General features: G+C 50.9%; 1 protein-coding gene across 1 annotated transcript in view; it reads right to left on the bottom strand.

The window, feature by feature from the left end:
* Nucleotides 1-453: 453 nt before the first annotated feature.
* The window catches only part of PHACTR1 (phosphatase and actin regulator 1), a 604691-nt gene continuing 577670 nt past the window's right edge, over nucleotides 454-27474 (bottom strand). Inside the window, 5 exon segments of the mRNA XM_058285234.1 lie at nucleotides 454-3500; nucleotides 4538-4614; nucleotides 6879-7019; nucleotides 11139-11200; nucleotides 14796-14851. Coding sequence (XP_058141217.1) covers nucleotides 3485-3500; nucleotides 4538-4614; nucleotides 6879-7019; nucleotides 11139-11200; nucleotides 14796-14851 — 352 coding nt within the window. The 3' untranslated portion in view covers nucleotides 454-3484.

Here is a 27474-nt window from a genome sequence, read left to right as displayed (position 1 = left end):
TCAAAAAGCAAAACTGTCTGGGTCATTTTGCTGCAGGACATTGCTGCATCTGAGGCTGAATGATAGCCAATGAATTTGTTATTCCAATTATTAAAGGCCAGAGAGGTAAGCAATACATTTTTGATAGTTATTAAAATGTTAGGAAGAAAAAAAGTCCTAGTATCCAAAAGTTATGTGGAAAGTTAGTTTTTCTGCAGCAATACTTCCTTACCCAATAATATACCAGATCCATGAGGTTTCCCTGTCTCTACCCTCACAAGCTGACCTCCCCAGTCAAAATGTAAGTGTTTTCAGTGGTTCCTGCAAGAGGTTGATAGAACACACAGGAGTCAAGGAAACAATTTTTTTAAACTTTTTGTTGTTGTTTTTAAAGAAACTGCATACATTATCAGAGACAAACAATAATTTAAATACCATGCAGTTTCTGTATGTACAAAATCTAGGCCATAGAGATCCAGTTTAGTTTGTTTTCTATTTACATCATCTTCTCCATACAGCCGTCATCTGTTAAATTATGACACAGGAGAGCCATGGGCTTGACGGTCACCGCACTCACTCCTATACAAGCACAACTATGTACAGACACCCGGTTAGCAACTGGAAAAAGCAATGGGCTTGGGGCTTATCAGACAAGTGGGAAGAAGTCACTTAGCGACCTCTGCTCACGGGCTGGGCACAGGAGGGCCTGGACTTCCGGTCATCGAAGTGCACGCCGCAGGCTCCACTCGGCAAATCTGGATATATGTTCACAAAGCGGGAGGAAAACAAACCCGGCGCTTGTCCCCACATTTCCGTCCCGCTGTTTGGTTTCTCTGATCTGACAAAAGGCTGATGTTTTCGAAGTGTACGGAGCTGGTTGAGGCCTTCGGGGGAGCACGTCAGCAAATGTGAAAAAGCCACCAGGCCGGTGGCAATCTCTTCCGTTACGGATGTGGGGGGTAACAATCGGACTTGAGGCATTTCATCGTTTTCCTCTCATGCTATTCCATGACAAAATGCTCAACTGGGAAAGTATACACACAGAATAAACCTTTGCTCAAAAACTGCAGCTTTTTCAGAAAGGGGAAATACTTTTAACTGTCTAGCCCTCCTTTTTCCCCAATTAACATTAAACTGCCATCTTTGAAATTCCCACAAATTGCATCAGTTGTCATAAAAATGTGGCAGAAAGAAAGAAAGAAAGGAGAAAAAGAAAGAAAAAGAAAGAAAAAGAAAGAAAAAGAAAAAGAAAAATGGATTTCTCTAAAGCCCTCCAGGTTTTAAGAAAGTAAGGGAGCAGCCAAGGGCCATCCTGCAGCCCAGGGGGTGGCTGAGCCTGTTGAAGAGCCACTTAGAAGAGGCTTGGAGGAGCCCACCCGAAGGTGGGTGAACTTTGTGGGACTGGAGGGACGCCCTCCTGACTGTGCAAAAAATTTCGGGGAAAGGGCGCTCTGCAGGAAGAGAGCCGCATGTTGTGTTCGATTTCCTCCAAGCATCAAGTGGACTGCGACAATGGGGCACCTTGGGTGAAAACCTGGGCAGTTGGCTGGCCCTTGGCCGGGAAACCGACGTTCCCGGGATATCTTAAGGGCCCGGGCCCCAAGTCCAGTCGATGGCACCCTTCCCCTTAAGACCCGCTCCTCTCCAGGGGAAGTCTGGGCACGGGGCCAGAGCGCTGCCCATGGCATGGTGCCGGTGAGAGGCGACTTGGGCTCAAGGCCGGCCAGGCGGGCGCTGCCTCTGGAGGGTGCGCCGCCGTGGAAAAGTTAAAGGAAAGTGCCCCAAATCTTTCATCAGACCCTTCGCACATTCAAATGTCAGTGGGCCCCTGGGGAAGACTGCACTGACTGCTATTGTGAAGGCCCAGAGAACACTTTTCCTGCACGTCTCTTCCCAAGGCAGTGACTCTTCAGACTCAACATTCAAAGGAAACCAATCTGGTGACGGCCTCCTCGGGGTCGGGGGGGGGGGGCCGGGCAGCGGAGCGCTCCCTCCAGCTGGCACGCCGGCAGCTTCCCAGTGGCTGGGGGCGCAGGGGGCACTGCCCTGAGCTCTCCCCAGAAAAGTGCACGGCCCCTGGGTGAGCACTGGCAGCACAGAGGCTTGCACGGTGCCCTCCTAAGGGGCTGGCTTCCCGCCCGCGCCGTGGTGGGGGCTGGGAACCCTGGAGGCCGCGCTGGCCCCTTCTAGATCCCGGGCACGTGTGGCGGAGAGCGAGCCGTCACCTAGAAGGATCGGAAGTCTAGGCCGGACTTAGAGACTGAGGCCTGTGGGCTGGGTTAGGAGGGAAAAGAGATACAGCTGCAGGGTGGCTCCGTCCAGCTGTCAGGGCATCGGAGCTGTCCCTGCCCTCACCGCACCCCCCCACCTCGGTGTCCCTCTGTCCACAGCGCACTGTCTTCCTGGCCCTGCCGGAGCCGGACAGGTGGCCACACACATCTCGCTCTCACCAGCGTCACGAGGGTGAGGAGAAGGACCACCACGCGCAGGCCCGGCTGGTGTGATTCCGGCCAGTGCTGGACGCTGGGGCTTCTCCACTGAAACTCTTCAGAGACAGGAGGACACAGGCCGTCCAGGGGTCCTGGAGGGCCCGCCCGCCTGGGACCGGCGAGCCAGGCCTGGAGGGCCGGTTTCTGGCCCTCACGCCTTGGTCCTGTCCTCAGAAGCTGTGAACTGCGAAGACACCAGGCGTGCACGGAAAATAAGACCACTAGTAGCCCGGCGGAGCGCCTCGGCCCAGACTTCATGCCCCGGCTCTGCTCGCATGCTGTGCCCGCGCCTTGGCAATGGCTGCAGGTGCGTAAGAGCCCGTGACACGCAGCTTTCTCAAGACGGACCGATGAACTGTGGGGGACTGCACCCCGTTTTAAACCACAGCTCCCTGGTAGGCAGCTCAGCTTTGCCTGTGGGGCCAGGACGGGCCACCGGGTGCCAGCCTTCCCCTCCCCGAGCACACGCGCTCTCATGCCCGGCCGTCACCCACACGTTCGCCCAGACACGGGCCCTTCATTTTTGTTCTCTGTGTGGACGGTGGAGGGAGGCCATCCCTGAGAAGGGGACTCCCCTCGGCATCAACCTTCCAAGGGGCTCGTGTGGCCACGTCTCGAGGGCCTCCCGGGCTGCTCTGTGCGGCCGTCCTCAGAGCAAACCCGCCACCTCCGCGCTCTCTGGACTTGGGTGACAGACACTTGCAAGCAGAGGTCCTCTGGGCGCCCGGCCCGGGCGTCTCCAGTCGCGTCCTGGCTGGGGTCCTCGGCCCCGCCGGGGGCGGGGTGGCTCTCAGCATCCCAAGTCCTGTGGGCAGCTCTGACCACCGAGGGGCGACCACCGCGTGTTCACAGACGTCATCCTGATTGTGTTTCCTTTTATTTTTCTTCTTCTTTTTTTAAAAAAGGCAGTTCGGAAGATTTACATTGTTAATGGGGAAGTGAATAAATACCAGCACTTATGGTTCTTAGAAATTTATGTTTTGAAGACAGCATAGCACTCAAGAGGAATTCGATGGTTAAGGTCGGTGAAACCTGGGAAAACAGATAAGTGGAGACGGAGGGGCTGTCAAATGCGGGGCGTTCGGCAGGCCACCCTTTCCCATCCCTCCCATCCTGAGGATTCCTTGCAGCAACAGGGAGGTTTAAGTCTCCAACCCAAAGCACAGCCTCACGCGAACTCCTTCCAGCACCTGAGCGCCAGGGAACCCGCCTTTGACTTTGGATCAGGGTCAAACAGGGCGGCCCTGGAGGTCCTGAGCCCACAGGGTCAGCCGGGATATATCGTCTATCATTTGAGCTCAGGAACTACTCATAAGTCTTCTTCCGGAATGGTCATCACAGGGGACAGTCACGCAAGTTAAGCCCATGGCTCTGTCGCTAACTAGCCAGGGGGTCTTATATGAGCCCTTTAATCGCGCTGAGCCTCAGTTTCTCCAAATAGTACGAAGGACCATCTGGGAGAGGGATGTGCAATAACAGATGTGCACCTGCCTTGGAAGCTGTTGCGTGGTTTGGGGCAGTTGGGCGCAGGTTTGCCCTCTGCCAACTAGCTCCAGCTTTCCCCCTCAGCTGAGGTTTTCACAGAAACCCTCTCTGGGTTACTCAAAAATTGGGTACTTATCGGAGTTTCAGTTTGAATGAATTAAAAGCTTTCATGGGGGACTAATGCCTATGGACACCAAGTTTCTAATTGGGGAGATGAAAAAGTTTTGGTCACGGTTGGTAGTGATGGAAGACGACATCATGAATGTATTTGGAAGTGGTTAAAATGGGGACTATTAGGTTGTATATATATTATACCCCAATGAAAATTAACACAAAACACCCTTGGCCTCTGGAAAGTTTCTTTTAGTCTGGGGCTTTGATGTTCCTTCCCCCAATAAAAGCTGTAATGCAACTCATTTCAGAAACCTAAAGCGTGAACTTCACATCAACCTTTCTTTTATCTTCTTCCCCAGGGCACCCATCAAGCCACTTGTGATCCAAAGGGGACCAGGGTGGTTTGGCTGAGAGTAAATATTGCTTATTGGCAATCCGTGGGGACAAAAGGCAAAAAACCCACTACTAACCTTGTTAGATGTCTACTCAATTCATGAACTTCCATTTCGGTGCTTTTAAACTCATTGAGCTCCTTGCGAATGGCAGCCTGCAAGGAAGAGAAGCCCGTAAATAGGCTGAAGGAGACGGAAAGGAAATTTACCTTTCATTCTCTTTCTAACCACACTGTTTTTCTTAAAAGCCATAAAGGAGTGAAAAATGGATTCCTTTGCTGGGAGGAAAAAAAGAAATCACATGCAAAGTCCTTCAGAACCTACGAGGAACCCTCCTCTTCCGAAATCTCAATCACAAATGACAAGACATCACCCAGAGTGTATATTTCTTGCTCTCTTTGTCAAGATATTCCACCCAGATGTCAGCAGTGCATGTCCACCTACCCAGATAAGTCACAGTCATGCTCCTGGGCTGGTACAGATTTGCTCACCAAGTAAACATGCTAATGCCAGGTAAATGGGCTGAGCTGAGCACTGCAGATACCCTCACCCAAACTGGAAGGGTGGACCGAATTCCCCAACCACATTCAGAGAAGGGGTGATGGCTAGCTCACACCCCCTTCCCCTTTGGTTTATGCTGCCCTGTCTCTTTCACGTTACCATCTCTGAGGTGATACAGTTCACCAGCAAGGATATGGGCTGTTTCGAATAACCTCAAATATTTGGAGATAACCCTAAATCACCTCATCTCTGTGGGGACACCATAGATGGATCTACTGTGGAGGGCTGGGCCATCTGAAGGCAAAGAGAGATGCTAAGCGAGAAGGCGAGCAGCAGGGACTGAGGTGGAGGGGGGCCTGGAGACACCCCACTTCTTCCCCACGGGCTGAGATTTTAGACACGTGCCCTTGCACACAGCTCTGCGGCTGCTCTTTACTTTGATCAGGGCACCAGAGTTTAGAGGGTGGAAAAAACCCTTGTGGTAGGAGCAGAGGGGCTCGACCGGGAAGAGACACATCAGGCATGTCTAAGTGGCTGGGTCTCAGACTCAGGGTACACCGCTTCCTGCTCCTTCTGTTCCCAGAAGCCTTTGGGCTAAGTGGCCGGGTCTCAGCCTCAGGGCACACTGCTTCCTGCTCCTTCTGTTCCCAGGAGCCTGCGGGGAACTGGGGACCATCACGGCTACAGCGTGGTGCCTGCAGAGAAGATGCGTACTTCTCTTTGACACTGGCTGGCACCCTCATCCTTAGAAACAAGCACATACTGGTGAGAATGTGAAAAGAAGGACTAGACAAATTCTCTTCCTTTCACTCTTTTGCTTGCTGGTGCCAGTTGCGACCCCAGCCACTGGCAAATTCTAGGACAAGGAGGAGACGAGAGCTATTTGGACAGAAGAGACCTCGTTTATTGATTCAAGATGTCTGAGGTTGACCTCCCCTGTGGAAGGGCATTTCTGGGAAGGCTTATCTGCCTTTGGCCTGCAGAGCGCATACCCTTGGCACTGTTCCTGGAGTCCCTGGCTTCTGGGTTGGTGACAATCCAGCTGGAGTCTGGGCTGAAGGGGACCTGTGCATTGCTTAGGAATCCCATAGGAAACCTCCGGAATGATCGGGACCAACGGTGGACTCTTCAGGAGGAGGCCCAGAGCACCGCAGACCCCCCACTTTCCCCATACACCTGACACAATCATGCTGGACTCCATTGACGAAAAGGCCCCCACAGTCCCTGGACTAGAACCATTAATACAAAGGCTCACCCAGCCGGAGTTCATTTTGTGACTTGGTTTAATGGATAGTTAAGAATGATTTGCCACTTGCCAGCCCTGCATTTCTTACTAAACAAACTCAATTATAGATTCTTCTTTCTGTTTTCACACTGATGAGGGCTGAGTGTAGGGAGATATGTTTTACTCCATCTCTGGGGCGAGGACTGTGAACACTGTGACTCTGCCCAGGCTCTTGGTTCTGTGAGCCTCCCTGGGGTGCCAAAGGACCTTTGGGTGCTCCCGACACAGAAGGTTAGAGATCAGGTGGGAGCCTGGAGCCTCGGGTCCTTGGTCTGTTCTGTGTTCTATATGACGGCTTTTCTGTCTGTCCGGACATAACTCCCCGGTGCCGCCTCCCCTCTTTCTGGGAAATTGCCATGACATCCCCCATGCATTCTGTGCATTCTTGAGCAGTGGAAGAATAATCCTGGTAACAACCTCGGTAACTATCCAGAGCCCTGGGAGGAAAGTGTCCGGAAGCAGAACCGTGAGCCTCCACTGCTGGCTTTTCTGCCCTCGGTTTTCGAGACTGTGATTAATGCTATGTCGCTGGTCTCATTAGAGGCTTCCCAGCAGCAAGTGAGAAATTCCACCCAAGGGGCTGGCCCAGGCGAGGGGAGCCCGCCGCCCCCCACCGCCCCCAGTGCCCCTTACTTTGTCAGCCGCGGTGAGGCGGGTCCAGGGCTTGTCTGCCCGTCGGTCGTAGTCTTGGGCATCGGCCACCTCCACGTAGTCACTGAAGCGGATGAGGATCTTCCTTTCTCGAAGTTCTTCCACTGTGGGCCTTTGGCTGAGCTGCAGGAGAGACAGAGAGGGGACCCGTCAAAGGGAGCTCAGCTCATTTGGCTCCATCTGCAAATTTGTAGGTGTGAAGGACGAGGTCTGGAGGAGCCACTCAGCGTGGCAGGGCCAGGGCAGCTGATGCCCGGACTTGGGATTTTCCCAGAACTCTAAAAGGGAGCTTTATTATCCAACAGGTGCCTCCACGTCCGTGCGGCAGGGCAGCCGGTCTGTCTCCTTCGTAATCACGTCGGGGTGTCTCGGTCTTTAAAGGAAGCGTGTCTTTCTGGGTGTGTGCATGTACGCACTGTGTATTCTCCTGCATCTGCCCTACTTCGGTAAGGAGGGACTTTGTCTTATTTTGGATTTGTGAGTCCATACCTGGGGGCCAAATGTAGCGCTCTCTGCAAGATGGGTTTATACGATGTTGCTGGTGCTTTAGACAGATATTAATAAAAAGAGTACTGCCAACAGCCTGCAGGCTCTGGAACTGGTGGGGCAGGTTGTTTTATGAGGTCAGAGGAGGAGACCTGCTAATGGTCTTCTCGAGCAGTTTGAAGGTAAGGTCGAGCCACAGATCCTGAGCTGTGTGCAGAGCGAGGAGACTCAGGATTGGCCCTGTGGTGAAGGGCTGGGAACGAATAAAAGGGGAGGCATATTTATGTATCCATCTCCTGATGTTACCACTAGCGCCCTTCCTTTGTGATTTCGCAACACAAGGCTGCCATTTCTATTATCTCTTCCTGTCACCCGATTCAATGCTTTTGGAGCAACACAGTTGTTCTCTCTTTAGGATGCTGTCAGTTTATGCTCAACTGATATTAAAAGCAATTTTTTCCCCCTCCAGACCTGAGACTGTATTTAATTCTGTTACTAGAAGATGCAGTCATGGAATCTTGCCACTAACGTGTATAAAACAAGCACAAGTGTCCAAACGACCCTGGCTGTTCATTTTTTAAGAGAATAAAATGTGTTTTATTTAACAGTTGTAAAGCTGATTTATAATTTTATGAGGTCTCCACCTGACGACCTGCCCTGGGCCTGCTGGTACCAGGCTTGGTCAGCCTTGCCCGCAGGACCCGAGCTCCACTGGGGCAGGCAGCGCCTGCTGTATCCCTATCCCAGACACCCTGGCTATTTTGACTTCATATGCTGCTGTCATGTACCCCTGGCTGGTGCTGGAATGTTCCAACTTGCTGCCAACTGGCCTACAGTGGAAAAGCATAATCAGATGAGTGCCTGGCTGGTGGTGAATTGAATGGTGGTGGGTACTGGGGCACAAGGCAGTCCTGGAGCTCGCTCTGCCACCAGTGGTGGGAGGATATGTGAGAGGGTCAGAGTGGCCCTCACCATGTGCCCAGACTATGCAGATGCACTGTGGGTTACAGTTTACAAACCCATGTCCCATTTTATAGAGCAGAAAACTGATGCTTAAAGAAGTGAAGGGACCAGCTCTCTGTCTTTTTAAAAAAAATTATTCTAAGATAAAGTTAATTTAAAAACCATGCAATCTCACAAGGGCTGGAGCCCTTGGGGCACATGGAACCCGAGGTCCTTCCTCAGATGTTAAGGAAATAATCTCTGTAGCCAAAGTCAGGTTTTCTGGGGAAGATGAGCTTGCAGATGGGGTAAAGAGGAAGAGTTGGTAGCATTATGATTCAATCTGGGGCAGCAACAGTATCATCTGCAACTAAATACCCATCAAAGAGTCAATTCATGGAAACCCAAATAACACTATTACAATCTATACCCAAGGCCATTTCTTTCTTTTCTCCTTTCTTTCTCTCACCCATCTACCCATCTATCCACTCATCCCCCCATCCACCCATCTACCCATCTATCCATCCAATCTAGCCTTTTCTCTTTTTTTGATGGAGGCAGGCATTTTTGAAAAGGAAAAAAAATATCACTTTGGGCTAGCTTCAATTTAGCTGGAGAAAATGACTGCTGTGTGGCTATCAGCACCAGCTGCTGAGCTTTATTTTTGATCCTTCTCTCTAGTCCATCAAAATGAAATAGAACTTTATGGAGGAAATCCTCCAGAGCCGAGGGCGGCTATCTGAGAAGCAGCCACCATCTCGGGCATGTGGTCTGGGTGTGATAAAGGCTCCAGAGGAAGGGAAGTTGCCCAGAACCAGGAAGTAGCATGGACCCCTACCTGCTGGCGGGCTCCACGCCTCTGCCTACAAAAACAGACTCAAAAGCTGTTGCCCTGCCTGCCTGTCTCTCTCTCATAAACATGAATCCCTTTGCTCAAGCTCATTAGTTCCCCAAACCGTCCCAGGAAGGCCAATGCTGAGATCCCAGTTTTCCTGGGAGAAGAAAGGAGAGGAAGCCCAAGAGAAAGAGGCATTTCTCCTTCCCTGGAGAGCTGCATAAACTATGGGCTACCTGGAAGTAGCTTCCCCGGCGTTCTCCATTGTGGGGGTGAGGGGTGTGGCGGGAGCCCCTTCCTCCCACATATCATATCAGCAGATTTCTTTCCCTTGCAAAATCCTATCACCTTTTTTGCGATAAAAAAATTAAATAAATGTAGAAGTATTTTTCTATTACTAACTTTTAGTAAAGAAACCGAAAGTTCTGGGAGAATTTTTAGATCCTAGTAATCATCTCCAATGAACTATAAAAAAAATGGCCTGCAGGTCTAGACCTTTCTGCAGAGTAGATGAGGGGTTACCACCGCCCTAGTTTTCATATCCCAGTCATTTCAGGACACACGACGACAGGCTAGCGCACCTGCCCCCGTCCTTCCTACCACTTGGTCTCAGGAAAAAGCACGCCCAATGTTCAAAGATGGGGGGCCTAGGAGGTGGAGACTCGGGTTTTGATGAGGGTGAGAGCAGCTGGTGGAGGTGAGCGAACCAAGCTTTTGTCCTAGTCTCCACTGGGGTCCCCCGATCTTGCAGGCGCTTCTTTATCCTACTCCTTTTAATGGGTTGGTATTTGGCTCACCACTGGGCGGATGTTTGGGTTGCTATAAGGGAAGGAAAAGTATGGAGAAAGACAAAGCCTCTCCTTCCATAACTGCTATATTTCAGGGCTTCGGATTCTCTTCCTTTGCATTACATTCCTAGAGAGAACCTCCACTAATAAACCTTTTCAAAATTGATTTTAATGGGCCTCTTAATTGTCCCCAAGATTTGAGTAACTTTCCCTCAAGACGGTCACTGCTGGAGACTGATTAAAAACATGCTGGTCAGACAAAATGTAGTATTGTATCTTGCGTGCTGTGCTGTTGGTTACTCAAACTTATAAGATCATCAAAAAAGTGCCTCAAGGAAGAGTCGATTTTGTAAAGAGGCCACCCATATAGAATGAGATCCATTTGCATTGATATCGCATTGCCAAATCAGCTATTTTTGGAGTTAGAAATAAATCCAAATTCCCGAAAATGCAGGCGCAGCTCCCTCTCGACTGCATTTCAGTGTAAATGACAGCACAGTGTGGTGCCAGAAAAATGGGGTGGAGATTTGGCTCACCCCTCGTCCTCTGTGGGGATCCCCATCAGCCATAGCTTGAACACACCTGCCGCCTGCTGTTTGCTTTATGACATATTGAACTAGGTATTTCTTATCAGATACTTCAACCTGGGGCATTTCAAACACCATCATTAAATTTTCAGTACTTTGGGCATTTTCCTGATTCAGTTATTCAATTTGGATTTAGAACAATAAAGGCAAATGTTCTTAATTAATAGGCAAGGAATAGGATATCCCGGGAGGAAAGAGAAATCCACACTTTCTCAGGGTCATAGCAAATAACCGTGTTCTCTTTAGACTACTGATTTTGAGAATGAATTTCCAATTGTTTGATGGGGCTACAGTGAATTTTTAAAAACAAAATATGCACTGCAAGAGGAAATCTAATGCAAATGCCAACAAGTTTGGGGGGGGGGAGGTGGGTTAGGTGGGTGCGGCGAATTCAAGCAACGAAGCATGTTACAAACCCAACCCAAGGCTGCACGGGCCACCGTCCCCTGGGAGGTCTTGTGGAGGACGAGCCCTGCAGTTCTGACCCAGGGGAGCAGAACCACGTGGCTTCCAGTCCCGGCCACTGAGGAGGGGGAGGGGAGCAAGGGGTGGAGGGTGACGGCTCCCTGGGGTCCCAACTCCTCGGCCTGGGGCACCCTCTCACCTTTCGAGTTAGCCTCCTCTTGATCTCTCTCTTCTCCTCTTGTTCCTCTTGTTCATTCCGAGCTGAAAGAAATAAGGGAGATGTTTAGACTGGGGCCAACAGTGTCGGGCCAGGTGCATCCTCAGAACCTCTGCTAGCGCGGGGCCAAGCAATGCAGCTTGCAAAGGGGAAGCGAGAGCCCCTTCCTGGGCCATGCTTCTGCCCGTGGGGAGGTTTTCCAAACTGCTTGCCTGGTTTTTAGGGGCGCTCTTTTCCCTGTGCTAAGTCACATCAGGTTCCGAGGCCCCAGGCAGAGGCTCTGGGTTGGGAGACCACAAGTCGAGGAGGCAGGTCTTAAAAGGGTGGCAGTGCAGTGAGCAGAGACACCAGGGCCCCAGGCGCCCTTCCTTGGGCCAGCCTCAGGCCTCCCAGGGATTGGAGGGGGCGCATTGTGATGTGGCCGGGCTGGCCCCAGGGCGCGTCACCATCTGCTGCAGAAGCAGCTGGCCCAGCTAAGGCCCTGGCCAGGCTGGCTGCGCCTGAGGGATTTCAAAATGCTCACCTTTCGCAAGCCCTGATTCCATTAATTCTTTGAATCTTCCAAGAAGTCCACAGAGGATGTGGGAGGCCAGAGTGTGGGGTACAATTGCCTGCATTTGGACTCTTAAGGAGCCGAGGAGACTTCCGAGCCTAAAGGTTCCCGGCTTACTACGTGGGGTGATTTAGTCATCAGATTTTTAAAGAGCCGTCGGTAAGAGGGTCTGGGGAAGGGAACAGAGACTTGAAGGGCAGAACATTTGGGCTTCCTTCTTTAAAACCTACTGAATGACTTTGGGTGGGCTTTGGGGTGGGGGGATACAGAACAGCAAGCGTGGGATTGTCTAACGTGGAGAAAATCATGGAGAGCAGCCCTGATTCTCATCCACTGGCGTTCAGAGTGGCACTGTTTGTGAAAAATAGCCATTTCAGGTGGACAGGGACCCAGGGCGTGTAAGCGTACCCCAGGCACGCAGTCTTCCACTTGGAAATCACTGTTGTGAGATTACGTTTCAGTAACTTAATCGGCGTGTCATAGCGCACACTTGTAACTGAGCGGGGACCCCTGACGGTCCATATAGGGACAGGGCTTTAGAAGACAGAGATCCCTGTGGATTATCTGAGAAACTGTGCTTCCTGCCCTTCTGGGCCACCTGTTATGCTAAAGGTCCCCCTACCAGAGCGGAGTTCAGGCCCCTGAGACCCTCAGGGGCTTCATTCGGAGATCAGGACCTTGTATAGAAGCAGAACAAGAAATGCCCACAGGGCGCGGCGGGATGGGGTGGCACCAGCGCCCTCCCCACTCCATCTTGCCTCCCAGTGCCTGAAATCTTCACCTTCAGAGCTGTTGTCTTTGGACTCAAAGATTCTATCTCCTGGAGTCCCCCCCTCCCCCTGCTTTAAAAATACAAGTTTCTCTCGGATATAGACACTTTAAACCGGTCAGCCAGTAATATCTTAGTATGAATTAATCTATCAGAGGTAAACGGGGACCAGACAGCAAGACGTGGAAGAAGGGAGACCCCACCCGGGCAGCTGCGTCTGCAGGTGGCAGGAAGGAGAGCCCAGGAGGTAGCTCGAGGGCACCTGGTTAAAATGGAAGGGCTCACAACATCAGGGTCACGAGGGGGCCCCAGACACCACCTCATCTACCGCTGGGGGCTTAGACACGTGGAAACCTGGGGAAACTGAGAGGCTGGTCTGAGCCCCAGGGGCTGGTGAGGAAGAGCCCGGCTGTTTCCTCACTAGGACACGCTGCCTTATTCCATGGCACACTCCGGCCAGGCCAGGCCCAGCTCCTGACCACTGGCCCCGCACACCAGGTGTGAGTCAGGAAGCTGAGTCAGAGTCTGGAAACTTCCTCTCCAACGCGGCTTTCCCGGGTCCCTCCGAGGGGCAGGGCCACGTGCTATCCCCTACGATTTAGTTTAAAGCAATTTACAAACCCAGTGTCATGGATTCTCAGAAAGAGGTTACCAATACCACCCCACCTGGCAAGCGGGACGAGGCCAGGAAGGGCCCGTGATGTCACTGGCCCGGGGCCCCCCATCAGCGTGCGCCCATTGTGTGCTCGGACGTGCCCAGTGCTGGCTGGCTGCCGGGACGGGGCAGGGGCCAGCGCCCGCGGGGCCAGCGGGGCAGGGCTGGGGTCAGCCCAGGGCGCTGGCCGGGCCATCCCAGAGCCGTGACCACCTTACGACCCTCCCCACCACCCCCAGAGAGGAGCTCCTCGAAGGACAGAAGACGGAACATTTCTTGTTTCATGACCAAAGCAGCTTTGAAAAAAAAAAGAGAGAGAGAGAAAAAGAAAACAAAGTTCTGGAACTTAGGTATTGTTGCCTAGGGGAAAAAAGAACCTTGCTTGAGAAAAACTTGGAAACCACAAAGTGATTGTGTTTGAATTTGGCCAAAGCGGCTCTTGAATTTGTAGCTATCTGAATAGGAAAAGGACAAGGAAATAGGAAACAGAATAGAATGGAAGCCCTTGTGTGATCGCCTGGTTCTAAGCCCCTTGGGCTTCCTGGTCACCAAGTAAATGGCAATTAAAACCTAACTGTGAGATGCCGAAGGTGAGCTGGCTGGTTTAGAGCGCCTCTTTCCCCAAACCTCAGCCCTTGAAAACAGGGGGCTGCAGGGGACATACCCCCCGGCTTCTTCGGGAGGAAATTGAACAGCTTATCCTCAGCAAACCAGAGCTGACCAAGTCATAAGATCATAAGGTGGGGTGGGTGGGGTGAGTGGGGTAGTAAAATTAAGAACTAAGAACATTTCCATTTGAGTGGAAATTATCAGTCACCCAAACTTTGATTTTTACAAGCCAACACACACAGACACATGGACACGCACAGACACAGACACACACACTTCCATAAAACTATACATTTCTCATCTTTGGAGAGAAATTAGGAGGGGCGTGTGTGTTCAAGTGGACTGGTTTTATTTTCTAAGTATTATCTACCCCTAAATTGAGCATACTGTTGTCCTCAAAATGCTTGATTTATTTTAATATTGCCTTTGTTATATATATTTTTAGCACCACGTGGGTTTTCTGTACATATTCAAATATCTGAGTCCTAAACTGAATGAGATGCTTATTTTTTCTATGACCAGAATGCCAGATTTTTTCTGGAATTACAGCATCAGGGCAGCTGTGGAAATCCTGATTGACACACTGCACTTTGATTCGGAAGTGCTTTCCTAGACTTTAACGTTCAAAGGGATAGGAAATTTTACCAATGGCTGCGGGGGAAAATCCTGTTTTTCTTCCCAGGTTCAAGTGCGATTGCCCTTTCAGCAATCAATACAGTATGCTTCGTTTTTAAGCCAATTTTGGTTCAGAGTTGACCCTCATCCCCCGCAAAAAAACCATTTAATAAGAAGTTCTTTCACCCCAATGTTTAAGCTTTCTTGACAGCTTTTCTATAGGGAAGGTTCTGCTTGCAGTTTGTGAATGTCTAATGAGTAAAGTGGATTAGAATTTGACTTCTCTTTGGTGCTCTCACAAAGGCGAGGACGCCGTCCAAGGCAGACCTTCTCCATCATTTCTACTCAGGCAGAATTTTCTACCTCCCAACCTACAATTAAACACTAACTCAAGACACCACGAAACATCAGCGGCGGATCTGGGTTTGAGTCACTCACGTTTCAAGATGTTCCTCTGCTCCAATTCCTCGGCAGTTGGCCTCTGGCTCAGCCGCCTGCGGAAAAAATTCAGGAAAAGTTTCTGAACCATATCATAGCCTCCTCGGGTCATTAATCTCCCCGGCGCTCGTAGAAACGCGAGACAAGACTCCGAGGCTGGCGATCCGGTTCCATCCCGGCCCCCGCGAGAGGGGACTCTCACCAACAACGCCTCCTCACAGTTCCTCAATTTCAGCGCCAGGAAAGGCACAATACGTCACTTCACGCCCAGCTGACCCTCCTCCTCCCCGGCCCTCCCAGCCCGGCCTCCCGGTGCCCTCCGGGCAGGGGCGCGCTAACTTAAGACCGGCCTCTTCGCTTCACAGAAATCCCTTTCTTTCCTGGTGGCCTCCTAGCTTCGGGCCGGTGGCCTCTGCCTTCCTCCCCCACCCCCCGGGGTGAGCGCCCGCTTCTGGCCATGCCTGCTGGGACCTAGTGAGAACATAGAGAGGCTTGTGGCTCGGGAAGACGCGGGAGAGCGTGGCTCATCTGCAGAGGACAATGGCTGCTCTTCTTCTTGTCCCCACCCATCGCCCCCGGAGCCTTAGTAGACCACGGAATGCCCGAGGAACGGGGCAGAACTGACACGCTTGTGGCTGGGCCCGTGATTTAGCCATGGCAAGTGAAACATCACAGCAAGGACATGAACTTGCTATGATGCAATGGGGTGGGGTGGGCAAGGGGGCGGGCACAGGGTGACAGAAGCAGAGAATGTGAAGGGCCCCAAGGGGCAGAACCACATACTTCAGGCCTAAATGCAGTCCCAGGAACCATCAACATGAACAGGGACAGCTGTAGTTTTTGAAGTCCTTGGTAAGGATCTGAGAACCCTGCAATTATCCAGCATTCTGTTGGGATGAGGTGTGTGTGGGCTGAGAACATCCTGGAAGGAATTTTTGGCTTCTGCGAGTTCTCCCTTGGGACCTACAGGTAGAAAGGACTGATCCGGTCAAAGCTGTGGACCCTCCCCAAATATGAGCAATGCATGTCCACTGCTGGCAAGATGTCCAAGTCATGGACTCTGGAGAGAGAGCCTGGAGCGAAAATACAAAGTCCATGGTGTCCCCAAATGGAAACATTTCAAATTCAATGTCTCCATCGTTTGCGTTTCTCTTGACTAACCCGGGCAAGAAAACCCTCCGTTCTGTGACACCCCAGTATCATCAGGCTAAATGTATGGAATGTGGGCCTCAGTGGTAAGAGAATTTTTAGTCAGATACTTGTCTGGAAAATCTGTGGCACTCTGGAATTTGTATTCCAAAGTGCTTTTAAGTTTATGAGAACATTTTCACATTTAGTACTCATCTTCCCCTCAAAACAGCCCATCAAGGTGTAATTTATTTCCATTTACAAGGGCTGTGTCTCTGGCAATTCATTAATTTGGGCTCCGTGGTCTCTCTTTTTTTTTTTAAGATTTATTTTTCACTTATTTATCTCCTATTCCCTGCCCTCCTCCTGCCCCCAGTTTTGTGCTCTCTGTGTCCATTTGCTGTGTGTTTTTCTGTGTCCGCTTATATTCTTGTCAGCAGCACTGGGAATCTGTGTCTCTCTTTGTTGCGTCATCTTGCTGCGTTGGGTCTCCGTGTGTGCGGCGCCACTCCTGGGCAGGCTGCACTTTTCTTTCGCGCTGGGCGGCTCTCCTTACGGGGCGCACTCCTTGCGCGTGGGGCTCCCCTTCGCGGGAGCAACCCCTGCATGGCAGGGCACTCTTGCACACGTCAGCACTGCGCATGGGCCAGCTCCACATGGGTCAGGAGACTCTGGGTTTGAACCCTGGATCTCCCATGTGGTAAGTGGACACTCTATCCGTTGAGCCAAATCCGCTTCCCAATTTGGGCTCCGTGGTCGCTAAAGCCATTTTACGATGGCTTTCTCACCCAGGAGGAGGAGACCTGCGATTACCACTGAGCAGCCGGTGGCACTGGTCTGGAATGCAGTTACCGACTCGGCTGAGAACCATCTTCTTAGAGGTCCTGCCTCCCCTTGTGACCCATTTTCTCCAAGAACACTTGGTTCTGTTCCCGGGCTGCACGGCCACCTGTACGGGATGGTTTGGCAACCCTCGGGCTTCAGATGAAGCTGGAGTTCTGAGGCTGCAGGTTCAAGGTAGAGCGGCAGCTCGCATGCGGGGCTGACATTCTGGAGTTTGATGGGAAGGAGGCTCTGCAGAACGTTTGCTCACTGGCTTGTGCAGAGCAGCCCACCGATTCCCTTCCCAGACACTGCCTGGCTCTGTGCCTTTTTTCTTTCTTTTCTGGGTCATGACTGGAGGGGATAAAACTCGGTGTGACTGAAATATAACCAGAGAGAATTCCATTACTACGCAGGCAGCCGCCCAGGTGAACATGTGTGATTTCAAATGAGGCCTCCTGGGTCTGCTGCTTCTCTCTTGGAAGGGTCTGAGGACATCGAGGCTGATCATGGTTATAAAACATAGCCAAGCCCTTCCGGAAGGGCAAGTGCTAGAATTAGCGTCGACTTTGAAAATGCGATTGGAAAGGAAAGTACCACCGTGGGATGGTGATGGCAGGTGCCAAACAGCATGAGAGGCTGGGGACCTGGGTTTTAGCCCTGCTCCTGTCCTCCGTCTAGCATCCTCCGACAAGGCACTGAACTCTGCTGGGTTTACGTGCTCTCCCCACGAATAATTTAATAAGCGAATGCTGACTACAATGTACAGGCACTGTTTTAAGGCCTGGATGTGCACGTTACTAAATGATAATGCTATCGTTTCCATTGTACCAGATGGGAAAACTAAGGCACAGAGGTTGCATTACTCAGCCCAGGTAATACAGTTAGCAAGTGACAGGAGTTAAACTCAAGCAAGCTGGCCCTACTGTCTGAACACTTAGAATCCTGCCTTAACAAATTACCAGACTCAGTGGCTTAAATCAGCACGAATTTATTATCTCACAGATCTGAAGGTTTGAAGTCCAAAATGGGTTTCACTGGGCTAAAGGCAAACCATCAGCAGAGCTGCCTCCTTTCTGGAAAGCTCTGGGGACCATCTATTCCTTTGCTGTTGTGGAGTAAAGAAGTTGGCTGGTCTTTACCCCTGTACCCTCTAAATCCCTGGAATCTGGGTGGTTATTTACGGAGTGAATTGTGTGAAAAGTCACCTAGGATTGTCTTCTGTTATTCAAGGTTGGCCCTGGGACCACACCTGACGGTTTAATGGGATGACTCAGGGTGGGGCCAGGCAGTCTTAGGGTCAGGGATGGCGATTCCAGAAAGACCAAGGATGTGAGTAAGGGGTTGGGTATTGTCCTATCAGCCCAACTTCAGAGGAGAGGAAGGGGCTGGCGTTCAGCCACGTGGGCACTGATTCCAGCAACTGAGTCTGTATTGAAAAAAATATCTCCGAGTAGGAAAGTGGGTGAACTTCCTTGACTCCACAGGGGAAGGGACATGAGCTGCTTGCTTGGGGACCCGCCCAGACCTCAGCTTACCTGCCTCTTCTCATTTGTATCCTTCTGCTATAATAGTTGCCTAGAAATAAATGTATCCCCCCAACCTTTAAAAAAAAAAAAAGTAATCCTAAGTATAATGCTTTCCTGAGTTCTGTGAATCATTCTAGGCAAATTATTGAACTTGAGGGAGTGGTGGGAACCCCCAAATTTATAGCCAGTTGACCAAAGTGTGGGTGGCTGGGGAACCCCCAAACTTGCAGCTGGTGTCTGATGTGAGGGCAGTGTACCCTTAACCTGTGAAGCTGACCTAACCCTGGGTAGTGTCAGAATTGTAGTTGATGTCAGAAGTTCGTATCCTTGCCTTTTCCAACTTCCAGAGGCCACCTGCCTTCCTTGGTCTGTGGCTCTTTTCTCTACCTTCAAAGCCAGCAGTACAGCGTCTTCCAAACTCTCTCTTTGACCCTCCTGTCTCCCTCTTACAAGAACTCTTGGGATTATACTGGGTCTATCTGGATAATTTAGGATAATCTCCCCATCTCAACATCCTTTTTAGAAAATCTTTATTTGTTTGGGCCAAGTTTCTATTTTAACAGTACCTTGTGATAAACTCATGCAGAATTATTTCACATGATCATCAAGGTCAGTGCTACAACCTTCCCAGCAAGGCCTGTGTTATACTATATCACAGTATGGTAACTGATGAAAGTAAGAGTTAAAAAATGCTGGCACACAACTAGAGTCCCATTAAGTCACTAACAATTGGTCCAATCCATCGTGACATCCTATGACCAAAATACCTCCTACAGTGAGGTCGCTCAGGTTTGCTGGCCTCCATTGGACCTTCTCAGGCTCCCAAAGCAGGAGTATCTTCACCCTTCCTGGTGTCCAGTATAACTGTGCTAAGAGACAAAAATCACTTCTTGCTCTGAGCCTCTCGAGGCATTACTGTAATGTGGATTCCCCTCACTGCATGTGCCATTTAGTCATTCCTTTACCCTCAGCGACTAGTCCTTCTTTTTACCATTTATCATTTTACCCAAACTTTCCCACATTTAGTAGGAGTGTTAGATCCTTCATTTAATCCTGTCTGCAAAGTCCCTTTTGCCACGTAGGGTAACGTATTGACAGGCTCTGGGGATTAGGACATCTTTGGGGGGTGGAGGCAGGCTCACAGCTGGTGTGCCACACTAGGCCCAAGTTGCGCATTGCTGTGTGGTGGACTGGATTTGACTCTTGGGCATGCTCGAAGTTGCAACTGTTATGGGATCTGAATGCCTTTTGACAGGTATGTGAGCCCTGGCTTTCCTCCTTCCCAATTATCCTGGCCTCTGTGGGCCTCAGAGCTTGAGACCCCTGGATGACATCTTTTTTTTTTTTAAAATGATTTATTTATTTATTTTTAAAAGATCTATTTATTTATTTAATTCCTCCCCCCTCCCCCGGTTGTCTGTTCTCTGTGTCTATTTGCTGCGTCTTGTTTCTTTGTCCGCTTCTGTTGTCGTCAGCGGCACGGGAAGTGTGGGCGGCGCCATTCCTGGGCAGGCTGCTCGCTCCTTCGCGCTGGGCGGCTCTCCTTGCGCGTGGGGCTCCCCTACGCGGGGACACCCCTGCGTGGCGCGGCACTCCTTGCACGCATCAGCACTGTGCGTGGGCCAGCTTCACACGGGTCAAGGAGGCCCGGGGTTTGAACCGCGGACCTCCCATGTGGTGGACGGATGACCTATCCATTGGGCCAAGTCCGCTTCCCCCCCTGGATGATATCATCCAAAAAGTCATCCTACATTTTGTTTTCCTTCTGTATCTATCCATCACCAATCACGGGCCTTGCTGAGAGCCAGGCAAGGAATTTCCTCATTCTGAAGGAGCTCCTGCCTCCAGGTGCACATCAGGGATTAAAATGTGCACGTCAAAGCCAGATGAACCATTTTCAAGGAACTAGAATATAATAAAATATCCTCAAAAATGATATGTGAATGTGGTATAAACGTTCATTGGCAATTTAGACGGCATTGCAGATTCTTACAGCATCTCAGGTTTGCCATTAAGAAGGCTAGGCCAAAACAGAAGTCCCTGAGTGGATGAAGAGGTAAACAAAAGGTCATGTATATACAGACACACAATAGAATAATATTCAGATGTAAAAAGGAATGAAGTTCTGACACGGGCTACCATATGGATGAATCTGGAAAGCATTATGCTAAGTGAAATAAGCCAGATACAAAAGGACAAGTATTGTATGATCTCGCTTGTATGAAATCACAAGAATAATCAAATTTATAGAGACAGAAAGTAGATTACAGGTTACCAGGGGCTGGGTGGGGGTGGTTAATGCAGGTTACCAGCATTAACTGGGGAGTTAATGCTTAGTGGGTACAGAGTTTATTTGGGGTGATGAAAAAATTTGGTAATGGAGGGTGGTGATGGTAGCACAACATAGTGAATGTAAGTAGCATCACTGAGTTGTACATTTGAAAGTGGTTAAAGTGGGACTTTTTATGTTGAATTTATGTTATTATAATTAAGAAACACAACCCAAGAACCCACAGAACTGCAGAACATAAAGAATGAACCTTAATATAATCCATGGACTTCACTTAAGAATATAGTTAAATAATATTGGTTCATGAGTTACAACAAATATGCTACACTGGTATAAATGTTAATTTTTAAATGTTAAAAAAATAATAGGGTGAACTGGGTGTGTATGTGTGGGGGTGGGTATACGGGAAAGCTATACTTTCTGAGAAGCTTTTTGGTAAACTTATAAATGCCCTATAAAATAGGCACTCCTTGTGCGCATCAGCACTGCACGTGGGCAGCTCCACACGGGTCAAGGAGGCCTGGGGTTTGAACCGCGGACCTCCCATGTGGTAGACGGACGCCCTAACCACTGGGCCAAGTCCGCTTCCCTAATTGATGGCTTCTACTTACTCTTTCAAGTTGGACCATACGAAAATGACTTATATTTGTTTGAAATATTACCCTTCCTTGGGAAACCTGTCTTTGAACAGAGCCAAAGTCACAAATCAAAAAAGGTAAAGCTCAAGCTTCAGAATCCCAGGCAGCAGGCTTTTAGGGCAGCCTGGCATCCTCACCAGTAAGGCAGCCACCTGCTGGTGCATCCCATGAGCCACCTCGTGCAGAAGCTCTGGCTAATAGCTACGGAGCAGGACATAGGGACTGTTCTCAGGAAAAATGCCAAGGAGCTGATCATTCCAGAAGGACAGAGATATATTCCGAATGTACTGCATCTCCCTTACTGCTGCTCTGCTAGTGGATTTAACTTGTGTCTGATCAGACTTAAAATTTAAAAAATTTCTTATGTATCTAGGCACAATCATTTGCATGCTGGGTAATAAAGAGAAGCATTTCTGTGTTAAGTGGATTATCCAAAATGAAAAGCCTAAAGGTACTCTGACGTGATCTCAAATAGCTCTGTCATTATATACATGAGCCTGGTGTATAAAATATCTTTGAGCAGCAAAATTGTTTCCATGCCTCTGATGATTCCTTCTTTACTGTCAACCAGTGCTAAGTGATTGCCCGTTTACTATGAACTGAAAAGAAAGCACCAGTTCCCACTTGAATGTCACGTTTCACCAGTTCCCAAATGTGCGCTTTCTAATTTCCTTCCAAATTTAAGAACACATCTTGCCTTTTTTTCCCAACTGACACCCATATACTAGTGACCTCAGAAAGCAACAAGGTAAACTGGGACCTTCCTGCGCCCCCACTCCCCGTGAAAAGGCTACGGGGGAAGAAGAAACCACGAGGGAATGCAGTTGTGTGAGAACTCGGCAGCACTGCCTTTGTGCATTACAGCCTTTCCCTCGAGCGGTGACAAAATCCAACGAGGATCAGCTCTGCTTCCAGAGCTAACGGGACTTCGGCCGGCTCCGGAATGAGGTCAGCGCTTCCAGGAGCATCTACAGCTGCTTAGTGCCTCCACGGGCCTGCTTTTAAAGTTTAACTCTCTGAAGGTGTGTCTGCATTTTGAGAAAAGGAAAAGTGGACTTGACCTTGGCTTTCCCCATCTTGGTTCGAGGGAGATCTCACTGCGTTGCCGGAGAGACAGAAAGATGGACCTGCGGGGCCGTCGTGGAGAATTATAGAAACCAGTCCTCCCTTCAAAGGCCGTGGGCTTTCTAATAATGCCCTGGGTGGGAAACTGCAAGTGGAGACAGGCCACGGTGGGGAGAGGCGAAGGGGCGAGGCAGTGAATTCTATCCCCTCCTGCCTCCTTTAGAATCTTAACTGAGGGACCCGCAGTTCCCTGAAGGTGAAGCATTTCTATCTGGACTTGGTCCCCCTGACATCCCCATTCTAGGACAGCATCTACAACACGGTAAGTGTTCAGTAATTTTTAAACTCAGGACTACCAGGTTTTTTTTTTTTAGGAGGTACCGGCGATTGAACCCAGGACCTTGAGCATCGGAAGCAGGCACTCAACCACTGAGCCACAACCGCTCCCCAGGCCTCCCGGTTCTAACACACTCTTTGATCTCACAGCACTCCCGACTCCCGTTAGCATCTATGCACCCCAGACTCCACCTGTACCTCCAGGCTGGGCGGCTCTTCTGAGTTCCAGACTCCTCTTTCCAACTGCCTTCTTACACTCCTGTCAAAGGGTCCCAGGTGAACCCACCGTCTTCCCCTCTAAGAGTGCCATGCCCAGGTGGGACCTGCTCCCCAACCCCGTGAGCTTCCCAAGCCAGGACCCTGGTAATCGTCCCCTCTGAACTTGACCCTGATGGCCAGGCGGCCACCGAGTCCCACCTCCAAACCATCTGGGAGTCTACCCCAGCGCTGCCACCTCGGGCATGCAGGCCACAGCCTCTGCCACCCTACGGCCAGGGTCCTGCCGCCGTCGCACTACCCTGCTCCAGGCTTCCTCTTTCCACGGCCAGGGTGGGCTTTCTAAGGATCGAACTCGGGGAAGCGGATTTGGCTCAATGGATAGGGCGTCCGCCTACCACATGGGAGGTCCACGGTTCAAACCCCGGCCTCCTTGGCCTGTGTGGAGCTGGCCCATGTGCAGTGCTGATGCACGCAGGGAGTACCTTGCCACGCAGGGGTGACTCCACGTAGGGGAGCCCCAAGCACAAGGAGCGTGCCCCGTAAGGAGAGCCGCCCAGTGCGAAAGAAAGTGCAGCCTGCCCAGGAATGGTGCCGCACACATGGAGAGCTGATGCAGCAAGATGGTGCAACAAAAAAGAGACACAAATTCCCGGTGCTGCTGACAAGAATACAAATGGACACAGAAGAACACACAGTGAATGGACACAGAGAGCAGACAACTGGGGGGGGGTGGGGAATAAAAAAAATAAATCTTTGAAAAATATAAAATAAAATAAAAATATAGAGCAAATCCGATCACACCACTCTGCTCCAGAACTACACGTGGCTTCTCAGTGCCGTCGGCACAGAGTCACAACGATGGCCTGTCGGACTCTGTGATTGGACCTGACCGCCTGCCAGGACTCCGGCCTGCACCGCCCCATTCCGTCCTTTACACGCTCATCTCCTCTGGCTTCCTTTCAGATCTGTACGTGCTGTTCCTTGTAGCTGGAGCATTCAGAACTTTCTTGGCTAACTGACAACCATCTGTCAAATGGCAGCGTCACCCCTAAATACCGCTCTTCTTCCTGGCCTCTTGTTAACGCATTGATAGTCCTTTGTCCACTGCACCCTAGCAGAGCCGGGTTTACGTGCCAGCCTTGCCCACGGCGCCCCGAGGCTCTACCCCCTCCCCACCAGGCCGGCTTCGGGGCAGGTGCTCTGAGCTGGGGCGCGAGCTTGAGGAGCCCTGGCCTGGGCTACAGAGCCCTGTCACCTGGAGGTCTTGAAACCTTCCATGTGTCTCAGCAGGGAACCACATGGGCTCACCTGCCTGAGATGCGGTCGCTGGAGCTAATATCTGCCAACTAATTAGGCAGATGCTGCCCTCCCACCAGCCCTTACCTTTCACCTTTCCCTCTTTTCTAGTTCTTTCCCCCAGGCAGACAAATGTGTGTCTCTGTCAGAAGCAGTCACTGGGGAGAACAAGAACCTTCTCTGGAGGGCACCCTCCGTGCCCAGCTAGCACCTATCGCCACCTGTGCAGGGCGGCCGGGCCTCTTGAGAGAAGGTCCCGGCTGAAGTTTCCATAACCCCGTGCTCTGCCTTCTGTTCACACCACTCGCTGCCAGGGTTTCCAACTGGGGGCAACCCTGCCCCCTAGGGGCCACGTGGCATTGCCTGCAGACAACCAGGGAGGCTACTGTGGGTGGAGACCAGAGACGCTGCTAAACATCCTGCAGGGCACAGGACAGCCCCTACCCACCTTCCCACCAACAAAAAACTATTTGGTCTCAAATGTCAATGGTGCCGTGGTTGGGAAACCCGGCTCTGCCAGATTGGTTCTTGCTGAAGCCAGTGGTGATGGAACTGCCAAGTCCTTTCTTCATGGCATGCCACCTTGTTCTTCCCTTGCTTTCCAGAGCTCTCACATCTTCCTTTCCGACCACCTTGCTCCCTGCCCCTCAGAGGGTCTCTTGTATGTTGACGGGCCCAGAGCTTCTCCCAGGTTTCCGGGACGGGGCTGTGTGCCCAGCAATTGGCCCCCGGGTCCCTGTTGAACAGACGGGGCCTTGGAAAAGCTGGCTTTCCTCGCTGGCCTGCAAACTCTTCTTCTCTGTGCGGTGGAGCAGAAGGAATCCTCGGAGCCTGTCAGACTTCCCAGAATTTTTGGGTGGAGAATGGGCAGGGGAGGAGGAGGGGGCGGGCAGGCGCAGAGTGAGGCTGTCTCCTCCCCCTCTGCTAACAGCCTTGGGGGCCTTGACCATGCACTGCCAAGGAGGCTCAAAGCCACTCCTTCCACTGGCCTTCGGAAAGGGGGCCTCCATTCCGGTGTCCACCTTTGGAAAACCATAGCACACGTCCAACTTTCAGGGAAGCTGCGACGTCTTCTCTGGCTCCACTGGACGGGCTAGTGGCTCCCTCTGATGTCCCCACTCCTGACGATGGCCTTATCCAGAGCCATGTCTGCGAATGCCCCCAAGACTGGAAGGGCCCCTGATTTATCTGTGCTCCTAGCGCTCAGTACGGGGCCTGGCATAGGAAGGGGCCCAGCAGTAAATAAACCAGGTCATGGCTTCCTGTTGACCCGGAAGCTGTCCCCATGGGGATGAGCCAGAACTCTGGCTTGCTTGTACGAAGGCATTTCTGCCATAAGAGGAAGGAGTCTGGGGTCCCCCTGGGAAGGCGGGCGGCAATTTCGCATTTCTACCTCAGGACGACAGCCTTTTGCCTTTTCTCTTTCCCAGCTGGGCGGAAGTACACTTTCAGTATTGCTGACCCCACGCGCAGCCCTTTCCAGGGGCTTCGGGCAAGTGCTTGCAGTTCCTACCCTCTATATCGCTTCCCTGCGGCTCTTAACAGACAACTTAGTCATGGGAGAGAGATCAGGGGGGAAAGCCCTGGGATGGGACCCCAGAGCCCTGCACCCTGGCCCACCCCCCCACTAGCCAAGTTACCTCATGGCACCACTCTGGCTGGAGCTCTCTATGCCCGAGTTTCCCACATGACAAACGGGCAGGGCAACAGCAACCCTGCCTGCTGCCTAGGACGGCTGAGGGGGCCAGGTAAGGAGGTGTGATGCTCCTTTAAAAAAACCGTATGGAGCACTCAATATTCACATTATTTTTGGTAACTTGAAAAAGGTCTCTTACCTCAAAGACAGATTAGCACGTTATTCTTTTTTTTTTTTTTAAAGATTTCTTTCTTTCTCCCCCCTCCCACTCCCCCGCCCCAGTTGTCTGTTCTCTGTGTCTATTTGCTGCATCTTCTTTGTCCGCTTCTGTTGTTGTCAGCGGCACGGGAATCTGTGTCTCTTTTTGTTGCGTCATCTTGCTGTGTCGGCTCTCTGTGTGTGTGGCGCCATTCCTGGGCAGGCTGCGCTTTCTTTTGCGCTGGGCGGCTCTCCTTATGGGGCGCACTCCTTGCGCGTGGGGCTCCCCTATATGGGGGACACCCCTGCGTGGCAGGGCACTCCTTGCGCGCATCAGCACTGCGCGTGGGCCAGCTGCACACGGGTCAAGGAGGCCCGGGGTTTGAACTGCGGACCTCCCATGCGGTAGACGGACGCCCTAACCACTGGGCCAAGTCTGCTTCCCAGCACGTTACTCTTAAGAGAAAAACGATTTTAGTCCCTGGAGGCTGTGGCCCCGCTGCCAGGCCCTGGTGGCTAAGGTCAGGTATGGTGCGGTAGTAAGCAGACCTAACACTGAAACAACATGGTCACCGTGAGTCGAGGACGGTTCTTGAATAACGAGTCATGACGGGAGGGCTGGGTGTGTGCTGCTTGCTAGGCATCCAACCCGGGTGAAAAAACAAAGTGAGAAACCGGGGAGCCTTCCGAAGGAACACTCTTAGTATTATTAGGATTATTATTGGACATAAACCTAAGATTGGCAATTAGGAAGATGTCACTTTGAAAGAATGAGCTGTTATAATAGAAACGAGACTTCCTGAGGTTAACGAAAGGACATGCTCACTTCGGCAAGGCCATCTTCACATGGAGAATCCGAACAAATGCCAAGACAATAAAAGGTCAGAGGCTAAGGAATATGGGAATAAAAAATAAATGCCTAATATTCTATCACCTAAATTGACCGAAGATATTTGGCCACCTTTAGCTTCATCTCATCCATCTATCCCTTCATCCATTCAAGTATGTGCAAACACTGGCTAGGCCTTCAATTAGCGCTAAGTTGAACAACTAAAAGCTACTAGCAGGAATGATTGGGCCTGGATGATGTAATAAAATTCTGCCATCTAATATTAATACACACGGCCTGCTGTAGTTTGCCCTTAGCCTCTCTCCTAAACTTGAACAGTAAAATTTAGTCTGTTTTTTGTTTTTCGACTCCAATAGGTAGCTCTACTGGGTACCTAGTGCAAAAGTTGATATTCTCTCTAGAAGTACAAAGTAGTCTTTAATAACCTTCTACAAGCGTCTTCAACAGATTTCATATGATCTGCTGATAGGTCAAGGCAAAAGACTAGACTGAGGCAAACCTAGTGCATTAGACCCTCTCCCTAATCACCAGCCATCAGATTAGTGGGAACCAAAATGTCAAGTTTAACTTTAGGGAAGTGGATTTGGCCCAATGGATAGGGCGTCCGCCTACCACATGGAAGGTCCAAGATTCAAACCCTGGGCCTCCTTGACCTGTGTGGAGCTGGCCCAT

This window comes from Dasypus novemcinctus, chromosome 22 (genome assembly GCF_030445035.2).
Source record: "Dasypus novemcinctus isolate mDasNov1 chromosome 22, mDasNov1.1.hap2, whole genome shotgun sequence".
Classification (NCBI taxonomy): Eukaryota; Metazoa; Chordata; class Mammalia; order Cingulata; family Dasypodidae; genus Dasypus; species Dasypus novemcinctus.
This window is presented reverse-complemented; position numbering and strand designations above follow the sequence as displayed.